Source organism: Schistocerca serialis, chromosome 1 (assembly GCF_023864345.2).
Source record: "Schistocerca serialis cubense isolate TAMUIC-IGC-003099 chromosome 1, iqSchSeri2.2, whole genome shotgun sequence".
Classification (NCBI taxonomy): domain Eukaryota; kingdom Metazoa; phylum Arthropoda; class Insecta; order Orthoptera; family Acrididae; genus Schistocerca; species Schistocerca serialis.
Window position 1 is genome coordinate 438,963,109 of NC_064638.1, and position 14,640 is coordinate 438,977,748.

At 40.3% G+C, this 14,640-nt stretch overlaps 1 protein-coding gene and 1 non-coding gene across 2 annotated transcripts in view; one reads left to right on the forward strand and one right to left on the reverse strand.

Annotated features, from left to right (window-relative positions):
• Positions 1-14,640, forward strand: part of LOC126472697 (ubiquitin carboxyl-terminal hydrolase 34) — a 529,852-nt gene that overhangs the window by 233,683 nt on the left and 281,529 nt on the right. Inside the window, exons 22-23 of the mRNA XM_050099952.1 lie at positions 156-446; positions 2,908-3,040. Of these exons, the coding sequence (XP_049955909.1) occupies positions 156-446; positions 2,908-3,040 (424 nt within the window). The remainder of the gene's footprint in view (positions 1-155; positions 447-2,907; positions 3,041-14,640) is intronic.
• On the reverse strand, positions 4,530-4,603 carry Trnat-agu (transfer RNA threonine (anticodon AGU)). The gene has a single exon. It is a non-coding gene; the product is annotated as a tRNA-Thr (tRNA).

Consider the following 14,640-nt stretch of genomic DNA (forward strand, 5'->3'; position numbering starts at 1 on the left):
CCCTCCCCCCTCCCCCCTCCCCCCTGTACAAGTATGAAAGTTGAGAGCCAGAAGCTAGAAATATACCTTGTCTAAACATTTACCTCTGCAGTACTTAATAAATTTCTTGGAAGATTAAAAGCAGTGTTTATATATTTATCGTTGTTTTGTTCCAGCACCACATTCCACATACTAAAGCACAAGTGCTGTCTCGTCGTGTATGGGACATTTTAACGCTTCTTCCTACAAATCCTGTCCTCCTTCAGGGCTTCCAAAAGCTTGGAGAGTCTGATGAACGGGTATCATTACAATCATTGCTTGACCCAGCCAGTCCACAGAAATTAATGTATTCTCTGTATATAGTAGAGTCATTGAGTCGTCCTCATCAGCAAGTTCAGAATGCTAAAAGAAATGGAGGGAATTCTGTACAGCATCAACAAAATCAGGAACAAACACAATTCAACAAGGTAAGCAACAGATAATTTTCTTTAAAACTGTATTTTCATTTTAAAAAGTATAAGAGTACCTTAAGTGAAATAATCTATGATATTATAATTTATTTAGTGGAATGTGAATCATTACAAGGACACCCAAAGAAACATAAAACAGCAGGTCTGATGTCTCACTTTTCATAATATGCATAAAATTTCAAAACTGTTACCAAATGGTGGTAGAAAAATACTTATCTACCAACTAGCAGAAAATTGCTGAAAACCTAAAGAATTGACAGATTCCCTAGCCAGCAAATCCTGCAGCCAGCTATTGAGAGAGGATTCAAAGGTGTAGGGATCGTATGGGAAAGTTTTCCGGGATGGCCCACTCAGGAGATGCTGGAAAGAATTCCAAAAAGATGTATCCCACTGTATTATTAGATGAAGGAGCCTCGTGTACTGAAAGTTAGTGACACTGATTTTGTAGATGTCTGTCGATCAACCACCACCTGTCAGGAGAAGTGTCACTATCTACATTGACTGTAATGTAACATTTGTTTCATTTTTGTTATATCATTTAAAATTGCAAGGTATATGAGAACAGGCTTAGTAAATAAGTTGCATATTTTATGATTTACCTGCTTTCCTGTAAATTGTAAGGGATTAGTTGAACAGCACTGTTCTACATGACAAATAGGCCCACTGGTATAGGTGAATTTTGATGTGTTCATTTGTTGCGGTCACTTCATATTCAAATGAAATGCAAGAGAGAGTTCGTTATGGAAGTGTTTTGGAGGGTAAGTCAAAGCAGACCAAGCTAGTAAAATAAATTTAATGTAGAATATGACATTTCAAATATTATTGGCAGTTGTCAAGTATAGGTCCTTGAAGTTAATTACAACAGTTCAGCATCTTGGTATTCTTGTGTTCTCTAATTTCGTCACCATATTGAAAGCCTCTCCATAAAGAAAGGGAAAAAATACTTCCTGCCTCAGAACATTATTGCAAAAAGATTCTCAAAGTAATTAGAAGGCAGTTGCATGGCCTCTCATGGTCACATCTTGGGACACTGCAGTTAAACCTCAGAAATTGATGTTTTTCTTAATATGTTCCTGTAGATCAGTCATATTTTAAATTAAAAGGGCTGCTGTCATTTTAATATACAATTTTAATAAGACTCAAGTTGGTTATTGCCAAGTGTTTCACATTGAAAAATGTAAATATTTAATTGCCTAACACAATTCTTCTCCATTGGGTCAATGTTCTATGGAAAGTATATTTAATGTGTCTCAGATTCCATCACCATTCTTGGCACAATGGCCACAGAGTGAGATGAGACCAACTGAAGCTACAGTACCAGCAGAATTCATAACACCTGTTCTGACAGCTCATGGTTTGATTTACTTAATGAGCTGGTACAATGTGAACATATTGATTAAGATTTTCTGTTGTTCTCCGTAAAATGTTTAGGCTGAATGCCTAAATGATTCTCTGAAGAAACACATTGCCAATTTTCTTCCCCATCCACGTCACATCTGGAAAAATTCCTTCTCTTTAAATGACTGTGTTATTGACAAGATATTTGACCGTAATATTTTTTCCTTGTTTGTATTTCATTCCTGTATTGGGATCCTAACAAAGTAATTGTAACCAGTTGTTTACAGAAAGAAATCTATCATAGCAGCAATCAATCCAATAAGGAGCCTTGTCGGGCATCCTGTTCTGTTCATCATTGTCATATTGTTCTACTATCTCTGAAGAGTTATTACAGTCTGTTGCAGATGACATTTGTAGCTGTGAAAAAACTGTTATGATCCATTATTTTGTGATGTGTTGCTTGGTCATTTTCTGCAAGAGACTATCAGATATCAGCACAAAAGCTTGCAGAAAAGTAATAAAAGTTATTGCCATAAGGCATTTTGAACTTAATACTGCATGTTAACAAGGAGAGTGTGAATCTGTGTATCATGTAATGCTCATAACAGCCATACTGTGTGCACACTTTATAGCAAAATATTGCCACCCCCTTCCATGTACAGCTATGCTTAATGAATGATCAGTCACTTTGTCATCCTAATCTTATCATAGTGACTCACTGTGTTTCACTCAAGGCTGTAAATCCTAAATAAATTTTCATTGTTGCCACCATTCACTACTTAGTTTTCCCTTTCTAAATTTTTCTCCTTGTCTCTGAAACAATTAACTTCTGTTACAAAAGATTTCAGTTACGTGTTCTCTGTTGCTTTTCTGTGCATGCTTTGCTGGTTATATGTCACTTAGTTGAAACATTGTTAGCAGTGTTTTATGATATCTTTTTTTGTGAACTCATTTTTATATGTTTGCTATGTTTATTCTGTTCTTCTACAGAATAACAGTTTAATCTTAAACAGTTATCCAAAATTTTACAAAATTTAAAAAAATTACAGGATTTGCTTGATTTGCACTTTACTTGATAATTTCTCTTACACTTGAAGCATCAAACTTATTGAATTTTCAGGCCACAAATGCCAATACTGGTTCAGCAACTTCAGCTGTAGCATCAGAGAATGAGAAAGAGGCTGGTGTGACGTGGAGTCAGATGTTCATACAGCATGGTGGTCTGAGGCATCTCTTTGACATCTTCATGTCTGGTAGGTTTGAAATGTGCCCTGTTTCTCTAGAGCACTGTGCTTAATAGTAATATGCAGGTCAATAAAATTGTGCTGTGGTTATTACAGGGCTGAGATTTAATGATTCTTGAATTCAGTAAATTGTTATTTTTAAATAAATGAATAAATAAACAGAAACAAAAAATGAGGGAAAAGCAATCACTTACAGCTGATCATTGGGCATTAAATAAACTCATCTAAGATTTCTAAAAATTTCACGTGCTTTTGAGCTATTACTCAGATTCTACTGTTAAGTATACACTTTTTTTTAACGTTATTGAGCATCGCTTAAAATTCCAATTCTTCTTCTTCTTCTGTCAGTTACTTGTAAACTTGGGCACACCAGGATGAATGGCTGCAGGATGTGATTCCTGGGCCTTAACCTACATCATCATAAAGATGCTTTCAAAAAGTGGATCCCAACACTGGGGGACCTCTCTTTGCTAGTATATGGCCACAAAACATGTAGAACATGGGACTAAAAATAAAAGCCAAAATATGAACAACAGCTGTAAATACGTTACGATATTTCAGTAACATCAGGATGTCAGGACCCCATCATTCTGATGAACGGCGCAGCTTCTTCTATTTTAGCACAGGGCTGAACCATTGTTGTGACTACGACTGTCTTTGCTTCTATTATCTATTGCCATCTGCCTTTCAGGTGTCTACAGGCAGACTTCTCTTGTAAGAATTCACTTAGTATTGTGCCATCAGCTCTTAAGGCTAGAGTGGGCAAATGAATATGGGATAATAGGGATATGTTGGCAACAGATTATTTGTGGAGGGTCATTGTCAGCTCTGGCCAAAAATACGGACTTTAGCACTTTTTTTGACATCAATGTTCCAGGAATTTTGACATCATCATGTTTGGACAGTTGCTCCAAGGCCATGATATCATCACTCCTGGAATTCTGGCATCATCACATTCTAACATGTGCACCAGCGTCGTGACATTATCACTCCTGGAATTGTGAATCATCATGTCATTGCCCTGTGAAGCCGCCACCCCCCCCCCCCCCCCCCCGAAAAATCACTTGTAGCTGTCATTGTGCTGTCTGCCAATGATGTGTGAGCTTGGCCCCCCACCCTTCGAGGAACTTTAATTTTTGTAATACAATCCCAAGAGCATCATCACTTGCTGCCTTACTTCGTACTATATAAAGTGCCAGCAGCAGCAGCAGTGATCAACTGGGAAGAAGAAGATTATTACTAAGTATTTTATCCATCCGTTATTATTATTATTATTTGTTGTTGTTGTTTCATTATACTTAGGACTCTGTCCAGCCACAGCAGCTACCAGAACTTCAGTCTCGGTGAATGGCAGCAGATCACAAATACATACAATTTGGCTGCAAGTGAATCTAAACATATTAATGTAGACCTAGCACTATATGTAAATTCAAAGAGGGATCACTGCTATCAGCTGTGGTGGGACATTAAGCAGAATCGGCAGCGACAAACAAAAATGTGTACTGGACCGGGATTCGAACCCAGGATCTCCTGCTTACTAAGCTGGTGCGGTAACCATTGCGCCATCCAGACCCCAGTGTTATCACAATTGCACAGACTATCTCAGTATGCCTCACAGCCGATCCACACTACCATTGAGTGCCACCTATCCACAGTGCCTAGCATCCCACAGTGATTTTGATGCAATGATTGAGATAGAGAACATTCAGAGTCTTGGTACTAGATTATAGTATGCAGGCTGCAAATGGGACTATCTCTGTAGTATGATAGAGAGAAAGATCATGACTGAATATAACCCGTCACATACTCTTATTCACATTAGCATGTTGATATGTGGCTGTGCTGAAGTTAAAAGCTGAAAGTGCAGCCATATAAACGTCTTGTACAATGCTTTACTGATTGCGGCAGGTGAAGTCACTGGTGTCCTTATATTAGAGCTGCATAATGAGAAACTTTATCGACTATTTGTGTGTGTGATTAGTGTAAATATAAATAAATTAGAACAATATATAAAAGGCAGTGTTCATCCAACACTAAAGTATCCATCTGAAATCCCGATAAGCATAAAATTTGTGGAGGCTAAATTTACTGACGGAGTGCCTATGTATGTAATTGCATTTATAATCCTGAAATACGATAGAGGCTGAATTCAAGACACATAGAAAATAATTATTTGAACTGAGTGATTGTGTTTGTGTGTGTGTGTGTGTGTGTGTGTGTGTGTGTGTGTGTGTGTGTGTGTGTGTGTGTGTGTGAGAGAGAGAGAGAGAGAGAGAGAGAGAGAGAGAGAGGGAGAGAGAGAGAGAGAGAGAATAAAAAATGTTACACAAAAAATTGTTCTTATTTATTTCCATCCTGCAGTAACTTCAATAATGAAAGGATCAAGGTCTTTTGTAAATGATAACACCGATATATATAAAAATTTAACTTATTGATTTATTGTCATTAAAAATATATTTTTTTTCTGTGACTAGTAGTACTTGATTGCTTACATGCAGAGGTACATCATACTAATACTAACAGAGGAAGAGACTGATTTGATATCGGATAATTACCCAACAGCACCTGATTGCTTAGATACATTGTGTGCTCCCCCCCCTCCCCCCCCCCCCCTCTCTCTCTCTCTCTCTCTCTCTCTCTCTCTCTCTCTCTCTCTCACACACACACACACACACACACACACACACACACACAAGCACATACAGTGTGCAAAAAATGCTTTCATAGTAAACTTAATGCACATTTGCAAGCACACAAAATGTAGATAGAGTTGTGAGAACAAGAGTGTCCCCATCCCGTCCATCCCACAGAAGAAATGCTTGCCATTATGGCATGACAAACCAAGTCTCAGTTGTCGTGCAGTATTTGTGGTCTCACTGTCGAAAGTCCACTTTGAGGGGTCTTTGATTGTAAGAACCTGTGAGACTGCACAATGCATACCCTTTGTTTGTCTTTGAGTGGTACCTGCTGCTGTATGGTATGCATACATTTTTGATCTGAGCCACAACGGACTCCACAACCTGTGAGCCATTCATCTTGTCTTTCATCAGGCTGATAACATTCTTGTTCTGAGGTGTTGTGCCATAAGTCATTATCAGCCACATGTCCAAACATGTTGAATTTCTCAGGTTTGTACCTAATTATTTCATAAGGATTGCATCTTCACTGAGTAGATGAAACATTCTGTATCCATATAAAGGAATCGGTGATTTTTGGTTTTGCAAACTTGTATTGGAATCAGTGCATGTGGAGTTTGGAGAGACTCAGAATATGCATACTGATATAGACAGGCTTTGTGAACTCCACTGAACCATTAGCCCTCTCCACAGTGACTAGTCTTTCATTGAACCAGGGATGCTGCCAGAGGAGATGCCGTGGATGATTCTAATAAGTCATGTCCCCAGCCTGAGACACTGCTCAAGGTTTCTGTAATGTATAATGTATCTCTGTTATTCCCCAGCATTGTCATCAGCTTGGGGACAGAACCATTTTGCAGGACTAAATTCACCAATCACAGCAGCAAGTCGCTGCATATATCTTATAAATTGGTGGTATGTACCTGTTCTACCTCCAGGACATAATCCACACCAGCATCAGCAACTACATGAGATCTCTTATTTTCCAGTTCGACGATTTCATCTTGGGCAGCCATTGGAACCCTCCAAATGGTAGAGACTGTTACATGACATGCCTGCAAAGATTGCTTACATCTAAGTAAAGAATGTAACTCAAATTGTCAAATAGCCTGTACTGCTACTCTCTCATTCACAAGTTACTCGCCTTTGTGTTCCTGCGGACACACTGCCAAAGTCCCCTGTGGATCCCGCATTTAAAAAAAATTAAATAAATAAAAGTGACTTATTACTATCAGCAACAGTTCAATGTTTCTGTGCCCTTCTTTAACACACACACACAAAAGCTCTGGAACAGTGTAACAGAAGGCAGGATCCAGAGTGTATGTAAGTACATGTTTGTACATACACTCTGGAATTTCTCAGAAACGTCTGTTTTCAAGTGCATATCTGTCCCCATGTACAATTTAGCATATCCTTCTTAATAAAATGTGTTGAAACCCCACCAAACATTCACCACATGCTTGTGCTCTGCATCTGTTATGGCAGTGCCTGTTAGTTTACTGGTGAATGCAGTTATATCGGGCAATGTGATTTTGTGGAGTCTCCAACGGATTCAGGTATTCATATGGGAAGATCCACTTCTTTGTCATGAGCTGAAACTTTGCATAATCAGGACATACGGATCTGGTGATGTGTATTGTTCCGATGTATTGTCTCACCAAGCTTCTGAAGAGTTGTGTACGTGAATCATAAGGAATCCAAGAAGCAGAGTGATATTTTTGATGTGATGGCGTCCAAGAGGGTTGGCTATGACATCAGATGGCTGGTGGTTCTGCTGAGCTGTTGCAAACGTGTGTTGCAGCACCTGTGATATGTGATGCACCCAGATGATTCAACAAGTCTCTTCCAGCTCTTGGCTACAGCCATTGCGGGTGCAGCTGCACTGTACTCACTCAAGCTTGCTGGTGCAAGAGACATGGACGATAGAAAAAGATGTCACTTTCCAGATAATTTGTGTACATCAGTTCACGTATTGGATGATTGGTGTTTTACCATATACAGAGAGGCTTGCATGGGCCCATGTATGCAAGTAGCAGTTGACCTCTTCCACTTCTTACGTCATATTGACGAAGTCTCTAAAATTATTTCCCTAATCCTTCATGAGGAGCATATGCAATGTATGTTACTTACATACCTGAAGACTGATATGAGGAGGTGGAAAATATGAAGTTAACTAATAATTATTAATTTTTCTTTTTTTTTTTAAAAAAAAAAAGGGTTTATTTATTGGTAAACGAATTCAATCTATTTGTACATTTTCTGAAGCATTCATAAACTCATATTGTCCATATATTCTCTCCTTCAGCTGGTTGAGGGCAGAACGTATGCATGTTTTGAGATTCTGATTTGACGTATTTTTATAAATTTCTTGAAACCAGGAAGATTTCTCACAACCTTGACATAAACTATGCTGTCTCTATGATCACAAGTTTGGAGTGATGACATCGTATCTTCATACTCTGCTCCATCACCATCCCAGGATTTTGAGTGGTAAAATTGTGTCAACCACACTTCTCTTTATCAAGATTTATCACACCCCACTGAACTAAACATTTTGGGTGAAGCAATGATTGTAGAATACCTCATTAATACTTGTCCGACATTGGAGAATACATTGAATGCAACATCTTTAAACACAAATCATCTGAATTCATCATAAAATCCATGTGCATCTGCGACGATGATCGCTCTTTGAGGCATCATTGAAAAATACTCCACAAGTTGTTTAATGGAGCAAGTAGTGTACAAGATGATCTTGTATCAATAAGGCATATGTTGTGATGCCTACAGAGAAGTTTTGCAATGACTCGAATTCAATATTGTTCGACGCAATGCCAGGTCGAACAGTGTATCATGACTATAAGTGATGAAAGAAATACCCAACATGTATCTGCAGTGGGGCATTTAGCGAACCCAATGGCAGCAGGTGAAAATTTGTGTTGGAGTGGGAGTAGAACCCAGATTTCCCACTTTGCACCAGCAGTTGTCTTAGCTGCCTCAGATATCCGAGCATGTCCACCATCCAATCCATATGCTGCATTCTACAGATTACTGTCCTCTATCTATTCATCCACTTGCTCACAGCCTAACTGGATTCCCACAAGGGTTCGGATACTGTTGTGCTTGTGCATTGAAATATCCCATCTGTCGGGGTCTGTTCTTTCAGATATGCATGTCCAAAAGAACAGACACCATTGATTTGATAAGCAGCCATATCCAATACATTACAAAAGAAATATCTGACATTTAGCTGCAGTGGTACATTGAGCGAATCAGTGGCAACAGATGAATATTTCTTTCATCATGTATTGAATATGACTGCTGGTCGAGTCAATGGTGTCTGTGCTTTCGAACATCCATGTCCTAAAGATCAGACACTAACTATAGAGAGTGAAGCAAAAATCATGCTCTCAGACTTCACAGCATGATTCCTCAATGTCCATCACAGAATTTCTTCCTGCACATGTTTCTGTCAGTAAGTGAACATTGGAGATAGTAAATCTGGCGACACTGTAATCACATGTACAGTAGCTACCTCCTCTGTCAGCATATAGGAGTAGGGCTGTGCAGTTGGTGCAGTGGATAGCATTTTGGGGATTTTATTTGCCAGTTTTATTCTGCCATATAATATTGTAATATACACCATTTCTTAAGCCACCGGTATCCGATATTTACACGGTGCAGTGTTTTGTAATGGCGAACGTCATAGGACAGAATAACTACAAAAACAATATTTTGTAATGCTAATGATGACTGCAAGGTTAAATAACTCAACATCTACTAGTCATATACCCTACATGCGGTACATCCGCTAAGATGCAACACATTAGCGACCAGTGACAATAATTATTTCCATATTAATGACTGCATGGCATTTACAAAAGGATATGTTTTCCTCAGAGTAGATGCTCAAAACGAACCCCCTGCATGTCCAAACATTGTGTGACCCACTGGATCATACAGCTCTGGACCAGGGTTGTCACAGGTTCGGGTAATCAGGGAAGTCCACAAATGTCATGGAAATTTGAAAGAAACGCTGGAAAAAATATCATTTTTGGTCTCAGTAGCTGAAATTGTTTGTTTACTGAGATGTCACGCATCATCACTGCTTGGGTGCAGCTGAGCACTTGTGCAGCTTGCCTACTCCGTCATTATTACTGCTTCACCCCTTCCTACCATTGCCTGCAGCTTGCAGTCAGTGCTGCCACCATCTGTCACCGCTAGCCTAGCAGCTACAGACGAGAGGCAGGGAGGTGTGAAGAATGGTTTGTTTGGATCTGATTCTCAGAGATTGCGGAAACACCAGTCGTGTGTGCATGACTCTGTCTGAGTGAATGTGTGTGTGTGTGTGTGTGTGTGTGTGTGTGTGTGTGTGTGTGTGTGTGTGTGTGCGTGCGTGCGTGCGTGCGCGCGCGCGTGTGCGCTCGTGTGCGCTCTCATTGCCTGACAAAGGCTATAGCCGAAAATTTAGTTGTGAGAGTGTGATTGTCTTTCCTACGTGGCTGAAACAGCTCAGGGTTCATCTTTACGGTGAGTTGCTACCTATCCTCAGTATTATTGATTCTCAGAGTATTTGCACACTTGATCTGTTGCATGGAGTGATCACCGCGATCCCATTTCAACAACATATTGTCTGTGACTGATGAATAGCTTACCACACTAGAGGAATTCTACAACACGCCAAAACTGCAGGCTGTTTCTGTGGGTATCTGTAATGGATCGGGCCTGCCGATCTAAAGCCCTTCGTTTCCCGCTAATGTGCAGGTCCAGCCTAGTCTCACCGACCTGCCCACAGACCGGGTCTGTTTGTGTGTGGCATAACCCAGTGGATTTTCGTGGTTTATCCATGGACCCAGGACTTCAGTGCTCCTCGGCAGGCCAGAAGCCATGGGTGATGGATTTCAGAAATTGCAACTGTCTCACCGCAAGTACGTTGCACAGTGTGGCGTTTTATAGACATTATATTTATTCTAGTACATTCTGGCTTTTCAAAAATAGTTTATATGTTAGAAAGTATGGCTGATAAGAAGAAGAAAATTGTGGCAGTAGCTGGCAGTTTATACGCTTGTACTTGTATTGCTCGAAATAAAAACCACATAATGCCTGTAAAATAATAGATTTAACACAGTGGGTAATAACCAAGAGTAATGAACGTAGGAGAACCAACATTTATTGGTAGCCCCTATGTTGTTGGTTCACACAACTCTTCCGTACCTGATAGACTTCTTTCAGGAGGCTTGTTTTATTCCGAGTTTTATTTCTGAAATCAGTGAAGGTACTCTAAATCTGACTTACAACTCCAAGGAAATGCGTATTTTTCTCACCAAATGGCTTTTGTTTTATTAAAATAAAATAACATCAGTGATCTTAATGAAACGCATATACCATTTGGCTTGCTTTCTCCATCAAAAAACAGTTCATTACAAAAGTGTTGATGTTAAGATTTTTGTTCACATTAGGAAACACCATCTGCTTGCAAGTTTCATTTAGATATTTCCTTGTTTGACACTACTGTTTCTCTTACTGTAGCTGTAAAGACGGAATCAACTTACGTCTTTCCCCTGAGATTTCTAAATTTGTCAGGGAATAATGCTAAAACTTGTCTGGAAATCAAGGAAATATCAGGGAATTTCACTTGAGGGTACTTGTGGCAACCTTGTGGACTCTTTGCAACATGGCTGCATCCACAGATACAGGCGCAGCATAAACATGCATTATCAGTTCTTCCACATGTGTTGACAGATGTCCCCACAAGAAGAAATCCAGGGGATTTAGGCCACGTGATGGCGGAGTCCATACAACTGGACCTCCCCATCCTAGTTGTTTCGCTGGAGATGTTCTGCCTAAATAACATTGCAAATTAATTCCAAAGCATGAAGGTGCACCATCATGTTGGAACCATAACCTCTGCCGAACATAGCGCAGAACATCTTCCAGTGCATCAGGAAAGAGTTTGAGAGGAATCCATCATCGTGCAGTCATCTAGTCAGCAAATAAATAGGGACCCAAACTCCTTTCTGTCAGTTTACCGGCCCAGACATTGATGCCAAAGCAAACTTGATATCAATGGTTGCGGTATGAAATGCAGGTTAATGTCACACCAGTGGTGGACATTTTGCATATTGAAAACACCCTCAAGAGTGAACGCTGCTTTATCTGACCATATTACAGTGTTTATGAAGTCGTCGTTGGCTTCCTTTTGTTTTTGGAACCATTCACAGAATTCCTTGTGCAGATAGTGGTCTGTAGGATGCAGGTGTTGTGTTAAAGAATAATGATAGGGGTGCAACTCATGCTTGTGCAGCACATCACCGACCACGCATTTGGAGACACGCAGCTGCCTTGCTATGCTATTTGTACTTCACTGGGGATCTTGGTATATGATTGCAAGAACAGCTTCCTCAGTAGCTGGAGCACAGCGAGTTCATAGGCAACCTCTATCACAAAATGGTGGAAGAAAAGAACCTGTCTCCTGAAGGCAAAGCTCCAGATGACAAAAAACATTTTTGTCTGGATGACATCAACCAGGATATGTAGTGACATATTCTCAAGTGGCAACACAAACCTGGTTACCAGATGCACCAAGGACCTGCAGTGTGTCCACGTATTCATCCTTTGTGTATGCCATACTGCTGCCACAATGTTTTAGAATAACACAAGAAGATACCACATGTGTACAAATGTATGTGGAGTCCGTCACGGGTGAATTACTCCATTAGCAGCCTGCTGAACAGTGCATACAGTATAAACACATCATTAGTTGCTGCGGGTTTTTCTACCCATTGCGCATCACCTCTCGTACAGCTTTTGTTCTGTGTGATTCATCCCAACACTGCTAATTGTGCAACATTCATTTTCGAATTACACTGTTTACCTAACAGTAATGGATGTAATTTTTCCATATTTCCGTTGGTCATAATAATAATAATAATAATAATAATAATAATAATAGTAATAATAATAATAATAATAAACAGTGTACACTTATCAGACTCAGTGTTGAAAGGCATAATTAGTAGTTCCATGGTGATAATACATACAAATCTGAACAGAGTTCGGAAATTATTTGCAATGCACATTGCTAGCCTCACAAGTGACATGAAGTCCTAAAGAAATGTAATGGACATAAACATGGCAAGAATAATAGTTGATACTAATTGATGGGTCCATTGGAGGAGGGTACACATAAAACAGATTTGGAATCTAGTTGAGGCAGTGGTGCCAAACAATTTGCAAACTCGACATACAAAAGGTTCCTTTAAAAGCTGAGTATTGAAAACGATTGTACTTCCATTTTTGTGTTTGTAGTAGGTAATTGCGAATGTTTTGTGGAATAGCCACAGTAATCACTGTATGATGATTAAGACGCCAGGCACCATACCAAGCAGACTACACTTTGCAAACATAAACAAATGCACTTTGACCCAGAATTGAATCCTTGACCTCCTGCATGCTAACCCAAAACGTTATCCACTGCACAAACTGCACAACACTAGTCTTATATTCTGACAGACATAGTTACCATATGTGTGACTAGAAGGTTGCCCAACTGCCAGTCTTTTAATGTTCAACTACTGCCAATATTATACGCAGGACGAAAGTTTGAGATACACATTTTTGTATTGCTAGTATGTGAGTAATCACACTGCGAAGTCCGAGTGCACAAATTTTTATTCACCGTGTGTATAATCACTTTGGCTGATAAATCCCATGGGCTGATTACTCATCCAAAACAGTCGTCCATCGCATACTAAGATGGGCAAAATCTTATGCATGTGTCATACAATAGTCCGTACACATTTTTTGTCCCAGTCAGGCTGTAAGGCATCATATGGGAAAAGCTGGGAGCTCAAGCATTGATTAGTTTAAAGCTTCCAGAATGAGATTTTCACTCTGCAGCGGAGTGTGCGCTGATATGAAACTTCCTGGCAGATTAAAACTGTGTGCCCGACCGAGACTCGAACTCGGGACCTTTGCCTTTCGCGGGCAAGTGCTCTACCAACTGAGCTACCGAAGCACGACTCACGCCCGGTACTCACAGCTTTACTTCTGCCAGTACCTCGTCTCCTAGCTTCCAAACTTTACAGAAGCTCTCCTGTGAACCTTGCAGAACTAGCACTCCTGAAAGAAAGGATATTGCGGAGACATGGCTTAGCCACAGCCTGGGGGATGTTTCCAGAATGAGATTTTCACTCTGCAGTGGAGTGTGCGCTGATATGAAACTTCCTGGCAGATTAAAACTGTGTGCCCGACCGAGACTCGAACTGTGTGCCCGACCGAGACTCGAACTCGGGGCCTTTGCCTTTCGCGGGCAAGTGCTCTACCAACTGAGCTACCGAAGCACGACTCACGCCCGGTACTCACAGCTTTACTTCTGCCAGTACCTCGTCTCCTAGCTTCCAAACTTTACAGAAGCTCTCCTGCGAACCTTGCAGAACTAGCGCTCCTGAAAGAAAGGATATTGCGGAGACATGGCTTAGCCACAGCCTGGGGGATGTTTCCAGAATGAGATTTTCACTCTGCAGCGGAGTGTGCGCTGATATGAAACTTCCTGGCAGATTAAAACTGTGTGCCCGACCGAGACTCGAACTCGGGGCCCCGAGTTCGAGTCTCGGTCGGGCACACAGTTTTAATCTGCCAGGAAGTTTCATAGTTTAAAGCTGTCAGATATGCCCAGATCCTTTTTCAGATCCCCTCACAGTGCACGTGCAGCTCTGAAATAATAAATTGAGATGTTCCTAGCTGAATGTATCTACACTAGGTGAGATGACTCTGGAAGGATTAGATATTCAAACAGTTCCAATGAATGGAAAGTTAATGGCAATTGAACTCCGGACTTCAGTACACCTAAAAGTTTCAGATTCTCTTCATCTGATAGAGGTATATACGGCACTTTCCACAGCAATTTATCCAGCACAATTTTATGCTCTTCTTCTCCTTTTTCTAGAATCTTCAAGCTGTTATCAGTAGCAC